Source organism: Acipenser ruthenus, chromosome 27, assembly GCF_902713425.1.
Source record: "Acipenser ruthenus chromosome 27, fAciRut3.2 maternal haplotype, whole genome shotgun sequence".
NCBI classification, from domain to species: domain Eukaryota; kingdom Metazoa; phylum Chordata; class Actinopteri; order Acipenseriformes; family Acipenseridae; genus Acipenser; species Acipenser ruthenus.
The window spans coordinates 20,983,627-21,000,115 of NC_081215.1; the positions used below are offsets into that span (position 1 = coordinate 20,983,627).

At 36.6% G+C, this 16,489-nt stretch overlaps 1 protein-coding gene across 6 annotated transcripts in view; it reads right to left on the reverse strand.

Moving 5' to 3' along the window:
• LOC117432263 (myotubularin-related protein 13-like) overlaps positions 1 to 16,489 on the reverse strand; it is a 128,900-nt gene that overhangs the window by 32,927 nt on the left and 79,484 nt on the right. For all 6 annotated transcript variants that reach the window (XM_034053937.3, XM_034053936.3, XM_034053935.3 and 3 more), the window contains exons 8-16: positions 16,033 to 16,141; positions 15,727 to 15,840; positions 15,078 to 15,155; positions 14,870 to 14,983; positions 14,430 to 14,558; positions 13,516 to 13,614; positions 12,871 to 13,075; positions 11,978 to 12,087; positions 10,534 to 10,683 (exon numbers count right to left, since the gene is read on the reverse strand). In XM_034053937.3, the coding sequence (XP_033909828.3) occupies positions 10,534 to 10,683; positions 11,978 to 12,087; positions 12,871 to 13,075; positions 13,516 to 13,614; positions 14,430 to 14,558; positions 14,870 to 14,983; positions 15,078 to 15,155; positions 15,727 to 15,840; positions 16,033 to 16,141 (1,108 nt within the window). The remainder of the gene's footprint in view (positions 1 to 10,533; positions 10,684 to 11,977; positions 12,088 to 12,870; positions 13,076 to 13,515; positions 13,615 to 14,429; positions 14,559 to 14,869; positions 14,984 to 15,077; positions 15,156 to 15,726; positions 15,841 to 16,032; positions 16,142 to 16,489) is intronic.

Genomic DNA, 16,489 nt, shown 5'->3' on the forward strand with positions numbered 1-16,489 from the left:
ATGCCCCCCCCCCCCCCATCCCCAATCAACAATCTTCAGAAACCCAAGGTTATGGGAGGTCAAGGATTATCAACATCAATAAAACACCCGAAATAGAACAAAACAACCCAGCTTACATTTAACTGTTACGTGTTCCCATGTGTTGCTACAACTGTTTACGTTAGGTGAGTGTATGGTTGAAATTTTTTAAATTATTTTTTTTTACATTTTGACCACTTTTTTAAACTTTTAAAATTGCATTCCCTGCCTCAAGATGGCTTCCCATGTACCCGCATGGACCTCTCAGAACTACAATTCTCATCATCCTCCTGCTCACATATGTAACTGAGATGGATTAACCAGTGAGCAGGAGGATAATGGGAAATGTAGTTCTTAGAGGTCCATGCAGGTACTTGTAACACACTAAAATAAAAAGGTCCTTATGCACCCTTTAAGCTCTTTAAGTCTTTCACAAGATATAGAATTCAGTCACGTACAGTACAATGGCATGGATGGTGGGATATGCATCAGGTGTCTATATTCTGATGTATTCTTTCAGTATCCAAGAGTTGTTAGTCAAGAGTAGATACACTTATGTAATGGAATAAACAGTTTAAAATTCTATTTAATTGTAAAATATAATGGAATAATTATATAGGGGATACTAGACTGTCACAGTACTATGGAACAACATATTTCTGGTCCTCTATAAAAAAAACTTTTTTTTTTTTTTTTTTTTTTTACAGGCCAGAAATGTTTGGTCCATAAAGTGTTAAACAAATATCTTCAATCTCCTAGGCTCCGGTGATTTTGCCGAGTTATCCACGTAGAGACTCTGAAAATGCATCATCAGCCCTGTTCCCTTGTGCAGTCAGTCAGGAAGTTGGTGCGTACGTGTGTGCGCTTGTGTATGGTGGAACACATCAGACCTTGTGGGAAGACCCACTACTGTGCACTACACAACCAGAAAGAAAGCAGCACTCTAACAGGAAGCAACCTTTTTTTATTTAACACAGCAAATTCCAATCGGATTAGCTGTATGCAGACAAAGCAAGCAAAACACGTATCAGCAGTATTCCAGAGAAGTAGAATTCAATTCCAGGGTTTATCTGGAGTGTTGAAAAAGTTTTAAAATTACCTGATTTTGGTTGGTTGATTTTCTCTTGGTCTAAAGCTAATTTATTAGCCTGTAAGCTCCTGGGATGAATGTTCAGGAAGGCGGGTTAGAAATTGGCGTGTTATTGCATGTTCTGGTATTCCACACTAACCACAGTATCATGTGTGTATATACAGTGTATGTATGTATATGTATATATATGTGTATATATATATATATATATATATATATATATATATATATATATATATATATATATATATATATATATATATATATATAATATTATATAGACACACACACACACATATTACTACCATGTAAAGCTACAGTCCTTAATAGAAGTGATGTAGAAGCTAGTAAGAGAAATAGTCACGAAAAAGTTAATATAAGGGCAAAAATCTAAAAATTCTATGTATTTACAATTCTTTTACTTCAAATTCCCTTAGTTGCATGAATTACATACAAGGAATGCTTAATAAATTAAAAAAAAGAAAATCATTCGTTCTCCAGGAGAGGTCTTTTGTGAAAGAAAGAAACAATTCACACGGAGAAATCCGTTCCCACATTCTTACAGGAAATGAAAAATAAATACATCTAAAAAAGAAATGAAACCATTTATAAAAGGTTCACAATCCTGGCACCAAGTGTGCGCTGGCATCGCAGCGCTGCTTCACAGAGGATGAGAAAAGTAAAGCTCAGCTCGTCCACCACAGACTCACCAGGTCTGTACCATTTGTTTTGCTCGCACTCATTAAAAACGAATACTACTTTAATACAGGTAAAAATATAGGAAACTAGTCAAGTAGGTAAATATTTCAGCTAAAACTATCTGTAGAATGCCTGATTCTATCACGACTATGTTTAACTCAAGAGTTTAACTCCTAACTTGGTAGGCATCATCCTGGGGACAATGGAATTCAAATATGGCAAAATGGTGTTCTTGTAAAACAAAATGGCCACCAGGCCTATATTTTCTTGTTCAATTTAAAACCGCTTCAGTTGAAAAATGGTTTATTTGATTAACTCCAAAGTTGACAAGCATCATTCCTGTGTCAATACAACTGACTTTTTCAAAAATGGTGTTTGTGCGTAAACCAATATGGCCACATGACGCATTTCTTTAAAAACCTTTCAAAGTCTTCGATCAAATGTAAAACTAGCTGATGACTCCTTACAAAGTGCAGATAGGTTAACGGTTACTATGGAACACATATAGCAAACCATATGTGCTCTATCCAAAAATCGCCATGCCTGTGACCTTTGTCCTCTCTAAGGTCAAATGTAAAACTAACTTATAACTCCTTACAGTGCACATACAGTTATGGTTCCTATACAACACATTTAGGATCCCATATATGCTCATAACTCCTTATAGTGTGTAGATAGGGCCATGGTTACTATGTTGTTTAAAGTTATAAAGCATCGTGAGATAATGAACTAATGCAATATTTTGAATTGAAACTGCTCCATAAAAACAAATCTGTTGCTGACACTTATGCTGCAATGCTACAGCTTGCCAACATTTCCAACTGGTACCGAGCTTGGAAGCCGTAAAACTGCCTGGCAGTTCTAGTTGTTATTATTTTATGTTTTTTTCCCCCCGATTTACAATGTAACCTGTGCTAAGACTGAGGAGAAATAGAAGCATACAGTATTGTTCATTATTAATTGCTTGAGATAATGAAAAAGACAAGCATGCATCCCCTGGTTTCACAGGCACATCTGAATTACTTTAACTGAAATGCCATGCATGTTTGTGAATGTTATCATGAGGCCCATGGCAATAAAGTTGAACATTTTCAGCCTGTAATCCTCTTTAGAGGAAATGGTTGGAATGCCAAGATGCATTTTGACTTTTATTCCACAGCAGGACTACTTTTGCAGTACAGATCTGTCCAATTCTTAAACTACACCAGCTGTAGTAAAAAAAAAAAAAAAAAAAAAAGAGAGGTCGTAAACACTAATTTGTAAACTATTCCACAAATATTTTAATTGATTTAATTGTTGAACATGCCAGAAATCTGTGGTTCGACTCAACAAATAAAGACAATGCTGGTCACAACAATGCATGTTTAAGAGCATGTTTACCATAATTGTGCACATTTATTTCTTTTTATCCCAAAAATGTATCTAGTATGCACAACAATTTTAGGAATCTTGTAATTGTGTATAATTACAGAATGTAATGGTAAAGGTTTTCTAATGGATCATTAGGTGTTCCCAACAATTGCACTATACAATGTTTTTTTTAGCTTTATTCTCCAAAAAAGGATATCCTGTCACGTATTCCCATCCGTCTCAGAATCAGCGAGTGCAGGATATCTGTCCTGGAATCACAAATCCCTGAGGTATCATTCAGCTCTGGCAGCTGTGTGTAAACATCTTTGTCAAATATTTTTCTAACAGACATCTTCAGGAAAGTCTTTAAATTGCGCTCTGAAAATCAAATGGAATTGGCGAATGGACCGACACTACAAATCTTCTTTCTTAGTTTGCCAGAAAAGTTAACTTTTATGGTAAATCAGCTGTCAGAATTGCATAACCAAAGAAAACAAAATATGATGTGTAAAAAATACAATACCAGAACATTAATAAAATTAATCTATTGGGCTTATAAAAAACACGGTGTGAAAGAACGCAGGGAAGCTGGCTAACATTCCCAAAGAAGGATTAAGAAAAAACAGCTTCTCATGTTTATTACAACACATACCTATAACTTTTATCATAATTACATCCACCCACCCCCCAGCAATCATTTACACAAAAGTTTCCATCTTCCACTAATATGTGTATTGTACAAGTTTTGTACAAGCTCACACCACAGGCCATAAAGCAATTTCTTACATTTACTGCTTAAATCAACAGATTACAATTTAGCACCGGGTATGCTCCTGGTATTTACAACGTCTACCTGGCAGAACGTCTGTGTATGCTAGTTCCTGCTACTACATCTTTAATGGCCAAGATAATAGAGCTTTAAAAGTCTGTAAACCCCACGAAAAATCTTGCATTTGTGCAATTCGAAATTAAAACAATTAAACATGCAATAAAACAGCACGTGGGCCTCCTACGTACTGTAGACGTCTAGTCAGGTTTATTTTCAACAGTCTAATGTTCTGCTGACCGAGTGTGAAGGCTTGCCTGGGCCATGAAGCACCGCCAGTGGACTACTGAAGACTGGAAGAAGGTCTTATGGACCGATGAATCAAAATTTGAAATCTTCGGTTCTTCACGCAGGGTTTTTGTACGCCGTCGAGTAGGCGAAAGGATGGTTCCTCGGTGTGTGACACCAACTGTCAAACATGGAGGAGGAAGCGTGATGGTCTGGGGCTCTTTTGCTGGATCCAGAGTCGGCGACTTGCACAGAGTGACTGGCACCCTGAACCAAAACTGCTACCACAGCATTTTGCAGCGCCATGCAATACCCTCTGGTATACGCCTAGTTGGTCACGGGTTCATCCTACAGCAAGATAATGACCCAAAACATACCTCCAGGCTATGTCAGAACTACCTTGGAAGAAAAGAACAAGACGGTAGGCTTCAAATCATGGAATGGCCAGCACAGTCTCCAGACTTAAACCCCATCGAGCTGGTTTGGGATGAACTGGACAGAAGGGTGAAAGCAAAGCAACTTACAAGTGCAACGCATTTGTGGGAACTTCTGCAACAGTGTTGGAAAGAACTTTCCGAACAATATTTGATTTCCATTGTAGAAAGAATGCCACGAGTGTGTTCGGCTGTTATATCTGCAAAAGGTGGCTACTTTGATGAGTCAAAAATTTAGATAAAATTTTGTTAAACAAAACGATTCCATGATTTCTTTTTTATCTCCAATTGTTTATTTGTTCTATGCTTTAATTTCAGAGTACATTGAGACATTAAACTCTGTAAATTTCAATAAAAACTGGAAAAATTGAGGTGTTCTAAAACTTTTGACCGGTAGTGTGTGTGTGTATATATATATACATACATATATATATATATATATATATATATATATACATATATATATATATATATATATATATATATATATATATATATATATATATATATATATATACACACACACACACATACATACATACAGTACCAGTCAAAAGTTTGTGTACATCTGCTTGAAACCAGGTTTTTCATGATTATCTGTGCTTTTAAACGGTATAAACTTGTCTATAAACACTTATTATTTCATTATATGATACATGTACTTATATAAGCCGATAATCATAAGTGAATTGCATTCAAAAATTTTATTTTTAAATGAAAATGTAAATCTTGTCAATTTCAATGAAATGGTCCCCCAAAGCAAGGGGATTTCAGTCTGAAGCCCAAGTCAGTTAAAAGTCTGAAATGTGTATAACACGGTGTTAGAACACTGGCCTAAGTATAAAAGTGTCTTTGTTTGATGTTCTCCGAGTTAACTAGCATGTTACCTAATTAACCTTTTGTCACCAATTATTGTTAACAGGTGAGGGTCCATGATTACTATACATATAGGTAGCATAGGCACAAGTTTGTCATTCCTGAATGTAAGGGAGCAGAAAATGGAAAAATACGCTCAGTTAAGCAAAGAAAAAAAGACAGTCTGTAATTACATTAAGAAATATAGGTCAATCTTTAAGACAAATCGCAAGAACTTTGCAAGTGTCTGTAACTGCTGTGGCCCAGACCATCAAACGATTTGAAGAAACTGGTACTCGTGAGGACCAAACAAGGTCAGGCAGGCCAAGGGTGACCTCAGAATCAGAGAACTGTATTGTATATACAGCATGAGTGGTGCCAATGGAGAGTCCTAAATATAGGTTTTATATTGTACATTCTACAGGTTTACTTTATATTACACAAAACCGACAACCGTATTGACGAAGGTGATATTGTTGTTAGCAATGCGGTCAAGTGTTCCTCAAGCACAAAAATGCAAACTAAAAATAACTCCAAACATGTACTGCATCTGGCAAAGAATTGAGAGGTGAACTAACAGCAATTACTAGAAGCTGCCAGACAATCTTTTATGAGCTCTCTAAATCCAAAACCACACTTTTAAAATGGAGAAATTAAATTGTATGTTTTGGCTACTTCTGGGGAAAAAAATGGAAAGACATTAACATTTACATGTATTATAACTAAAAATACTAGCTATATTATGTTAAAAAGTGTTTTCAGTTTGTTACTCTGCTGTATTCTCCATATCAGCACAGTTGCCATCACCTGCTTTAAAAAAAAAAAAAAAACATAACGTGAGGCACCTCTTGAAATGCAATTCAACTGCAAAGTCAATTCAAAACGGTGACATCAAATCAGCCACCTACCTCTTCATCAACCTATTCAATGAAAATGACAATGTACTAAAAGATTGGTAATGAGCTGGATTTTTTAACTTGTATATGAATAACAAAGCAGTATGTAATAGTGGTAGCACTAGTACCATGTAAACAGACCTCACTTCACTTCCGTTCACTTCTACTTGTCCCGATATTCTCCGTCCTACAATCCTATAATAATGCATTTCGTGTCTCCTAGTATGCTGCAGTCAAACATGGGGACGCTGTAACTTCCTTGAAGACATATACTGTACTTCAGGTTCCAGTGCAATTATTGTAGCACCTTTTACGAGCACTAAAACTCCCATTTTAAATATGAAAGCATGCAAAAGCATGACATGAAATTTGTATTGAGTATCCATAATCACCCCAATAGAACTAGAAAAACAAAACCAGAATATGAAAAGTGTATAATCTAGATGTTTCTTTCCCATACCTCAAGCAAACCCAATACCTAACCCAATACTTAACTTTTAAATAGAAAGGCTGCCATTAACCGACATCAGAACCACAGTAAATACTTCTAATTATTTGGCATTCATTTTATTGTAGCTTTTAAGCACTACAACATGTTTTTTCAATAGATTATGAAGTCATGATTAAGACAATGTGAATTCTTCAAACTGCTCGTGAAAATACCTCTGCTGTAACAAACCATTATATAGCCACAGTACCAAAATACTGGGGAGCATTTCAAATTAAATAAATTGCACATACAATGCTAAATGCTAATTTCTCAACACAAAAGCACAGCGAAAATAGATATATATCATCATGATAAATGACCGGAAAGCAATTCCAGTCTAATAACTCTAATTATAAACAAAACAGCTAATTGTTGGCGTTCGCACCACTTGTAATGTCTGTATATTTCCTTGCACAAACCGGGGTGTTGAATAGAGAAACTGCAAAAATATGAAAGCAATTACCGATCAAGCCAAACAATCTGCTATTTTTATTCATTTAAGGGCCCACTGGAGACAAAGCCAGTTATGCAGGCTCCAAACCATGAGCAACAATATCTGGAAAATGTGATGATGGGATTGTATAATGCCTGTTGCCTTAGTAAAATACAAAAAACAACTTTATTACATAAACTGTTGAGACAGCATCCAAGCTTCACAACAAACAAATCTTCATTTTCACAAGTGTGTTGAGGCTTGCTCATGTCAATTAAGTTACAGCTATAATTTGTTTGTACCAAACAAGAAAACTACCAGGCTAAATTGGAGAGAAAATGCAAAGCGCATGTACCAGCAGGAATTCCATTTAAACAGCAGCATCTGCACATTGAGCCATCTTGGCTGTTTCTTCTGTCCTGATCCAGTTGAAAGATTTTGACAGATAGGCTTTATAACCCATCTTAACCAGTTTTTACCAAGCTCCTGCCAACAGTGACACTTGAGAGCATATCGTAACAACACACTTGCGTGCTGCCGAGAGACATGTTTATATGATAATGTCACACCAATATCAAATCAAGATAAAAAGGCAGCCAGACGTGCAATGGAAAGTGAAATCTGAACTAAATTGAAATACTAACAGCCAGGACTAAAAAGAAAATATACCACAAAGCTGCTAATTATTTTGACACCTCGAAGGTACCATCCAACCTAAAAAGGCAACACTGTTTGCTGCCATGCAATGCAAAATTTGACAATACTAGGCTTTAAAAGAATACATCATTTATTGTACCTGTGGTATCAACGGTGTGCCATACTTAACTTGGCCAAGCCTTCTCAAACATGGGAGCCCAATAAGTCTGTATGCATATGTTCCTTTCCTATATACAAAATAAAATGAAACATGGTTCTGGTCATCTAACCTTCAGAAGTACTGTACACTGACAGGTCTTGGAAGCTTGTATATGATGTCCTATAGGGTTTAGCACTGTAGCTTTCAACTTGCCTGCAAGCAACTTTATGAAAACCAAGTATCTTCTCAAGTGTCTTATCCAATGAGTAACAGATTAAATTAGCTGGCTAATGTATGATCTCTGCTCAGACTTTTTTTTTTTGCATTGAAGCTGCAATTTCAAAATGAAACTGTTAAGGTCAAGACAAATCGGAAAGGAACATACTTTTTTAGAAGTGTCTGGTATTTAACCCAGCTAGCCTGCCGCTGCTGCTGTGTTTGTAGTTTCAACTACTAAATAATCCACATCTGATGCTCCTTAGACATTTAAACTTGTATCGTCCGCCATTATTTATTTTGTTGATCTACATCTCCCAAAGGGATACATTATGACATATAAATATTTTCTTAAGCCATAATATATACAGATGTGTGGACACCTTGCCCTAGAACTCTCTGTGCTTGTGTAATAAAATGTGAAGTATTTTGAATTACCCCCTAAAACTAATTCTTCATGGAAAGTCAAACATAAATGTATCCCCTGGCAATGGTGATGGACAGCTTTAAAAAGAGATATATCATCACTGGGATATTTTGTCAGTAATGAACAAATTGTAAATGTGACATTTTTCAAAGCTAGTGTCACAATGCACGGTTACTGTACTGAATGAAAGCTGCCTGTACAGCAAACACAAATCTCTTTGATTTTACAAGTGGTGAAAAGCATAAAATGTATGATTTTCATCTGAAAGTTAAATATACATTACAGCATACCATTATAGGAAATATCAAGGACATTCGAGACACTGCACATAAATTACACATTCAAAGTGAAATAAATACACTCGACTGGGCCATGGAAGCTACCCACTGCTGAAAAAGTTAGTATAATTCTTCTTTAGACACCCAATTCTGTTTTTTTTTTTTTTTTTTTTTTAGTCGTTGCTAATTATTTTTATTATTTTCTCACACGGTGAGCCGAGGACACCCTGGCAGACCTAATCCTCTCTCCCCCCCAGACGACGCTCGGCCAATTGTGCGCCGCCCCCTGGGAGCTCCCGTCCACGGTCGGCCGTGGAATAGCCTGGACGTCGCCGGTTCGAGGCCAGGCTATTCCACAGCATCACTGCACTCCACGTGGAGCGCCTTTACCGGATGCATCACTCGGGAGCTCAATTCTGTTCTTTGATAACCAAATTACAAACCGAAAAGTATGTTCTAAATGTATGTGCCAGACTTGGCTATGCACTCTTTGGCTGTCCATCACGCTCTCATGCTGTTTCTATTAAAATTCTGTACTGGACATGTTATAAACAACTACAAGGGTCAGTGTTCACACTAAATTAAAACCAGATAAAGCTTGTGAAAACTATATACGGTACCTGTAAGAGATAAGACCTGGAACCAAATTCCAGGATGCTTTTCATTGCCAAATTTTATGTAGATTACCTGTGACTAAAAAAAAAAAAAAAAAGGGTCCAACATGATAGTAGAAATCAATGGGATAACAGAACAAGCAAAGGTTGCCAAAATGTTTTCATGTTTTTGAGAGGAATGGTAGTTCCTTGCGCCAAGTTATCAGCGAGAACTGCCAGAGACTCTATACAGCAAGGATAGTTTCGGTGTTTTCAGGGTATTGGCGCAGTCAATACCAGTCATACAGTAACAGAAATAAGTCGCCAAATTAAGGTAAAAATATCCTTCTCTTCCTCCTCCTTTTTTGTTTTTTTGCAGACCCCAGGCACTTTTATCCACGCATATGTATATTACAGGACCGATTGAGTGTAACATACACACACACACATTACAACTGTAAAACCGATGGGGGCCAAGGTTGCCCCAATTGTTTCTACTAACTTAGCTCTTGTTTTTCAGGCACAATAAAAGCGGATCGAACTTGCATCAAAAACACAAGCCAAGTTAGTAGAAACAAAATGGCTAGGCACTTTTGATAATTCAGCGTTTTTTCACATTTCCAATGTGTTTTTGTTTCAGAGTATAATATACTTTAAGAAAGCTGGTTGTATTCCATATAGACGTATGGAAACCACATCATTAAAATATTATTAAAATGTCTCCTGTGGGTAATGCATTTAACTGATAACAGAACTAAAAGGTATGTACGTATTTGTGAACTTGCACAGCAGCATCTGATAACTGTCTATGCATGCTGTGAACAAACTTCATTTATTTATTTATTTATTTTTATATACACTGGATAATTGGAATGTACTACGACTGCAGATTTGAAGTACTGACCTGCAGTGCACAATTCATCATCCGCACAATGTAGTCAAACTGTTGATGGTCCAGTATTGCTCGGTTTTGCTGAACATGTAAACTGAGTTCGTGTGTCAGACACTGCCGGGCAGCCTTTCCTTTTAGAGCCCGCAGAGCAGCAGGGAGAGTCTAAAAACAGAGATGAAATCGAAAAATATTACATTCACATGAGACATTTAGGACCTGGTTTTCCATGGTGTTTACTGTGGAGTGGGCAAATTGCCTGCAATCTGCACACAGTGGAAAATAAAGGCCTTAAAAAGTCATAACGAACAAGCTGACAATAATTATTGCATTCTTTATTTTCCTTGTGCGTGTGTGCATGTGTGTTTTCAGAGAGCGGTTATTTTATTGTTCTCAGACAGATGAAGGGCGATTAATACAGATATTTTTTTTAGGCCAAATTAAACTAAATGTAAATTACCAAAAATGTTATGAATCCCTAGTCACATCGACCAGATGTGAATTGTTATCAACACACCTGTTACATATGCAAAATATTTCATTTTAATTTTTATTTGCCATTATTTCTTGCACACAAGTGTATACCTGAAACTATATATAATGAGTCACTAGAGAAACTTTTTTTTTTTTTTTTTTTTTTTTAACTCAAGCCAAATTTAATAAAGCTCGAATGGTTATAGAAGCTTTTACAATGTATTAAAACTGTACATTCCCAGATCTATTTTCGGTAAATATCCTAATTACATAACAAAAGCTTTTAGAAACACTTGTGGTTAATATTCCTACAGTATAACATTGAGAGCTATGAACATACATTATTAAAACTGTTGTTACTAGTGAAATGCCATGCATTTCATTCTCGAGGCGATGGGTTAATTTTTTCTTTGGGAGCTAATTATCAGTGTACTCTTCACTTTTATAGCTCTACAGAGACACATGCCTGAATTTAGACAATAACTTTATACGGCACATTGGAAGCAAGTTCACACTGGCCACTGTCCCATTTACTGCATAGGGAAACAATCAACTCATAAGATACCATATGTTTATGAAAGTTTATATTGGCCTCTACTAGGTCTCTTAAAACCACCAAACAGCAAATGTCTTTTAATGCTTGTGACAAAGTTTAAGGAACAGTAAAATACCCAATACCTAACTCGCTACACCATTAAGACTCATACCAGGCAGTCTGTACAATATTTCCAATAGGTTAATACATTACACTTTAAAACCTGACACAAAGGGGTGATTGGCAGCGTTTATTCAGTGCCACCCCTGTTCAAAACCCCTTGTATCCCATACATTTCTGAGGTTATTTTCGATAGTTAGGTTAGCCTATCAAAGAGGAGACGTGTTCTTCACAGAGGTATAAATCAAGAACATTTTGTAATCCAAGATGTATTTCCTGGGCTGAGAGATCTAGCACTAAAACAGATATGCTGGAGTTACCATACATTACCTTTTCTGTCTCGAGTACTTTATTATCAAATATGAATGAGATGCAACTCCGAACAACCTCCAGCCTGCGGGCACTGTTGAAAACGGATTCTGTTTTGGCCATTATTGAGACTGGCAGAAGAGATAAAAACAACAGGAACACGGCTTTATTAACTATATGAATTATGTAAAGTATGCTAATGAAAACATCTGAATATATGACGGTACTTTGACATGGACACAGTACAAATGACTACTCAATAATAATTAATTCAAATGAAGACAAAGTGCAAGTGTTTCAAAGACTTCAAGATACTATATAAACAAAAGTACACATAATATACAAGGGACAAAAAAAAAAAAAACTAATTTTCGAACTATATTATTTTGACTATGCTTCCAAACCTAGACATGAACCATATTTTATTATCTTTTAAAAAAAAAATGTATTATACTATTTTACTATGTTTTTTTAAAATGGCCACCTGTTTCCACATTCTCCTCATAAAAGGTTGTATCAGTTAGATATATTTTTGTACTGCCATGGTAACTAATTATTACATTTAACAAAAAAAAAAACACAAAAGATACTGCAATTAAGTAGAAAGACAGCAATACCTGAGATACTAAGGGGAGTAATGCAAACTGAACCCTGGAAGACAGGATAAAGGCTAGCGGATCGAATCACAACTGATCAGTTGTACTTTAATCTAAAAACTGTCAAGTTACTTAAAAAGGAGCTCATGCCATTACTCTTGCTAATCAGCCAGAAGGCTTACAAAAAAGAGTGTTTAAGACACTTTCCTGACTGACGTTAATGGGTATAGTACAAGGGGTGCAATTTGTATACATCGTCTTCACTTATGAGCATGGATTATGGGAGCATCACTGCACAGTAATTTTCAGCAAACCTACCCACTGGCTGCCCTGCAGGCACCACGCACTTCTTCTCGACTCGCACAGGAGGGGCGGTGTTCTGGTACTTGGCCAGGCCATCCTGGATGAGGGTCTGGATCTTCTCCTCGTTGATCTTGGGGAACGGCAGTACGTGGACACGCATGTGGGATCCCTCAGTAGGCCGAGGCACTTTCTGGAAAGCCATGTGGGGATTTGGGTTTTCCTGTTGGGAGAGACACAAAAGGATTGCTTCACGTCAGTTAATGAAAGAGTTTCAGAAGCCTCCACTTTTAAATTTCAAATGCGGTTACGCATTTACATTTCTGTAACGAACAGAGGCACACACGTCAAGTATTACAATAGGATAGTTTTGCAGCATCACTTTAGCATGAATGCTTATTATTAAAAAAAAAAAGTTCCAATCCCCATTGTGCAGCGGGGAAGCAAACATTTTCAAACTATTCAAGAGATAAGTAGGCTAAACGACTGGTGTTGAATTAAAAAAATCTGCAAAGTTTATGGCATTGTTGATACAAGCATGACAACCCGCCTTCTGTACTGCGGTGCTGGAGACATAAAGCAGGATTGGTTTATAAACATTATTTAAACCCATTCTGTCAAGGCACCTGACCTGTACAGTATAAAGTGTATCACCAGACTTACATTCTTAAAAAGCTGCTCTGAAAGTTCCCGAATGTGCTTCAGCATTTTTGTTGAGTTCTCTTCCTCTTCTTTAATTCGTTGAACATCAAAAGCAACTATCTAAAAAATAAAAAAATAAAAAAAAAAGGAATTTTCTTCTGGACAGCAATGCTTTCCAACCATCAACGGAAGATGATTAAACCGACATCATTTTCCCTCTTTGCCAGACAGACACATCACATGGATTGTTCCATACTTCTGATTAGCTTGTGTTGTCTCTTTCCTTCAATTATTCAATGAATCATTTAGTAAAATGTGTCAGGGTATAGATGTGATGTGAAGTAGTGTCTCACGATTGAACCACAACAATCTCTAATTGTAAAACATTATTGTATTGATAATTGTAATCATACAATCATGTTCACTGCCTTCACCAGTTTAAATTAAAACAATTACATGAATATGTACTATAGTCAGAGGCCCCAAAAATCAGTATCAGAGAATTTGTTTTATAAGGAAATGATCTTTAGAAATGACTAATTGTCACTGCATAGGTCAACTTATATACAAATTCCTTGGCAGTGCCTCACTGATTACCGCATTCTTAATATAAATATATAATTACACAGGGAATTAAAACAAATGATATCGAAAGCAATTAATACAAACAAATCCTTATCTTTATAGAAAAAAAAAAAACAGTTTTTTGAAACAGTGATTTAAAAGTGATGTCATATTGAATCAAAATAATTTAGAACATATGCACATAAACATTGTATTGAATTTTTTTAAATACAGTCCAGGCATATTGGGAAGAGATTTGACTGCCTACATCTTTCTTAGTTGTTATTACAAGACACAGTATCGCAGCTCAGATTGTCTAGGGAAACGGAAACGAGATTATTGTGAATGACTCCAATTTATGTAATTTATACCTCGTCAAACAGATCACAAGCCCTGTATGGGGGGCCCCTGTCTGACACAAAGCCAGCAAATGCCATTCCATCCAGGACCTTAGTGAGGAAATCATTCTCGATCAAGCCACGCTGACCCAGGAAGGCAGTCTGCAGAGAAACACAGGGAAAACTTACCAGCAGTTTGGCAACGAAACAGACAGGAGGCTCTTTCTGAATAATAAAATACAGAAAACAGTTGCCTTTGCAAAAAGGAGTTCACAGCATACAGAGAAATGGGTCTCACAGCACATACTAATAGAGCAACCTGAGGATCTGAGCAGACTGAGAATGTAGGTTACTGCACACAGCGCAACAGGTACTGTCATAGCAAGAGAAATTGCAGAAGCAGCATGCTTAGTAAGGAAACATCTGAACAACTCAAGCTGTCCTTACCACCATGTAATTGGTAAATATCCTACCTTATGAAAGTGAATAACAGGCTCAGCATGGATACGAATGAGTTGTAAGCAGGACCTGTATCCTTGAAACAGCTGTGCAAATAATCGAAGAAACACTGCTCGCACCTCTTTGTCCTTTAAACAAAAAGGTAAACAAACAACTTTTTGGTGTGGATTTTATAAAAGGCGTTATATTTAACACTACATTCAAATGATCAAAAATCCTTACCAGCAATTTTGCATTAGAGGGAGCAGTACGTAAAGGCGGAAATGCATGATCTGCTACTTCTAGGTCTGGGTGTAAGACCTAACAAAGTAAGAAACATCAAGAGAGAAGTAACCTTTATCTTTATCAACCAATATACTGTGAGCCTAAGAGGTACGCCAAATTGTCATGATGTTAACTCTCCATGAAATGATTCTGCTGTACTCATACACTAGTCAATAACTATGCAGTCTTTTCCTGTATTTATTTCCCATAAATCACCAGTTTTGACTAACATTTCTTGTTTAATTTCTTGTAAATAGCTGTAAAATCACGTGGGACTGCTTGGCATACACATGCTTTACCACACGCATTGACTTGATGCAAGCAGACCACATTTCCAACCTTCAGTGTCATTAACTGGGATAGGATCATCACAGGTAAACTATTGGTATGTCTATGATGTTGGAGGGGAGGGTGTTTTGAAGCTTTTGGTTTCCTTAAAGTAGTACTGGCATGGAGTTTAATGGTCACTCTTGTGTTGACGTTCTTCGGTAACCATGCTCCACTGTAAATAATAGTGCTCAGGTATAAACTGTACATCTTTCTTCTCCTAAAATGACAGGCTTTTTTGAACCCTGAAAGTGAGCTGCCAGGTGTAGTCTGTACTTACCATGGAAAGAGCTGCTTGCGTTTGTTGCAGCAGTGGCTCTGGAATATGGGAGAGATGGATACATTCTGGAATTTTGATAGTTCCTCCATCCAAATCAGCGATGATCACATCTAACTGAAAAGAGGCAAAATCAAAAGTAATATTGAAGCTTCACCCAGCCACAACTTTGAGTACTGTTCATCTCTGTATACTGTGCTGCATGTCACAGTTTGAGTCATTATTACTGACCATCACCCTCTCATTGTGCTTAAGGTCAAGCTCATGTATACTAAATATACAAAAAATGTAAACATAAGTTATTCTTACCAGTTCCTGGATTTCGCTTTGAAACATTGAGTGCACACCAATAATAAAGGGAGTTGGGGTACTCAGAACTTCTAGTAATTGTGTGGGAAGAATTGGAATGTACGGATAACTAGGCATAAACAGAAAAACAGAATGTCAGTAAAATGTAAAAGGATGACAAAGCAAGATACAATCTATTTTAACAGATTTCATGTGTTCAATCTTTTACAATCATCATTTATGACAGTAAAATCATTTTGCTCTTTGCACAGCTTAAATAAAACAGATGGGATTAATTGTAGATTTACGGTTCTCAACGTCTTGCTCGTCGATGGGAAGTGGTGAATCATGAAAACTACCGTTTCAAAATGGCTGCACCTTGGCCTTTTTGAAACACAAGAGGTCATATGCAGGTTTTGAAAGTAATGCTTTGAAAAACAGCAAGTTGTCAAAGAGGTAAGAGTGACACATTCATCTC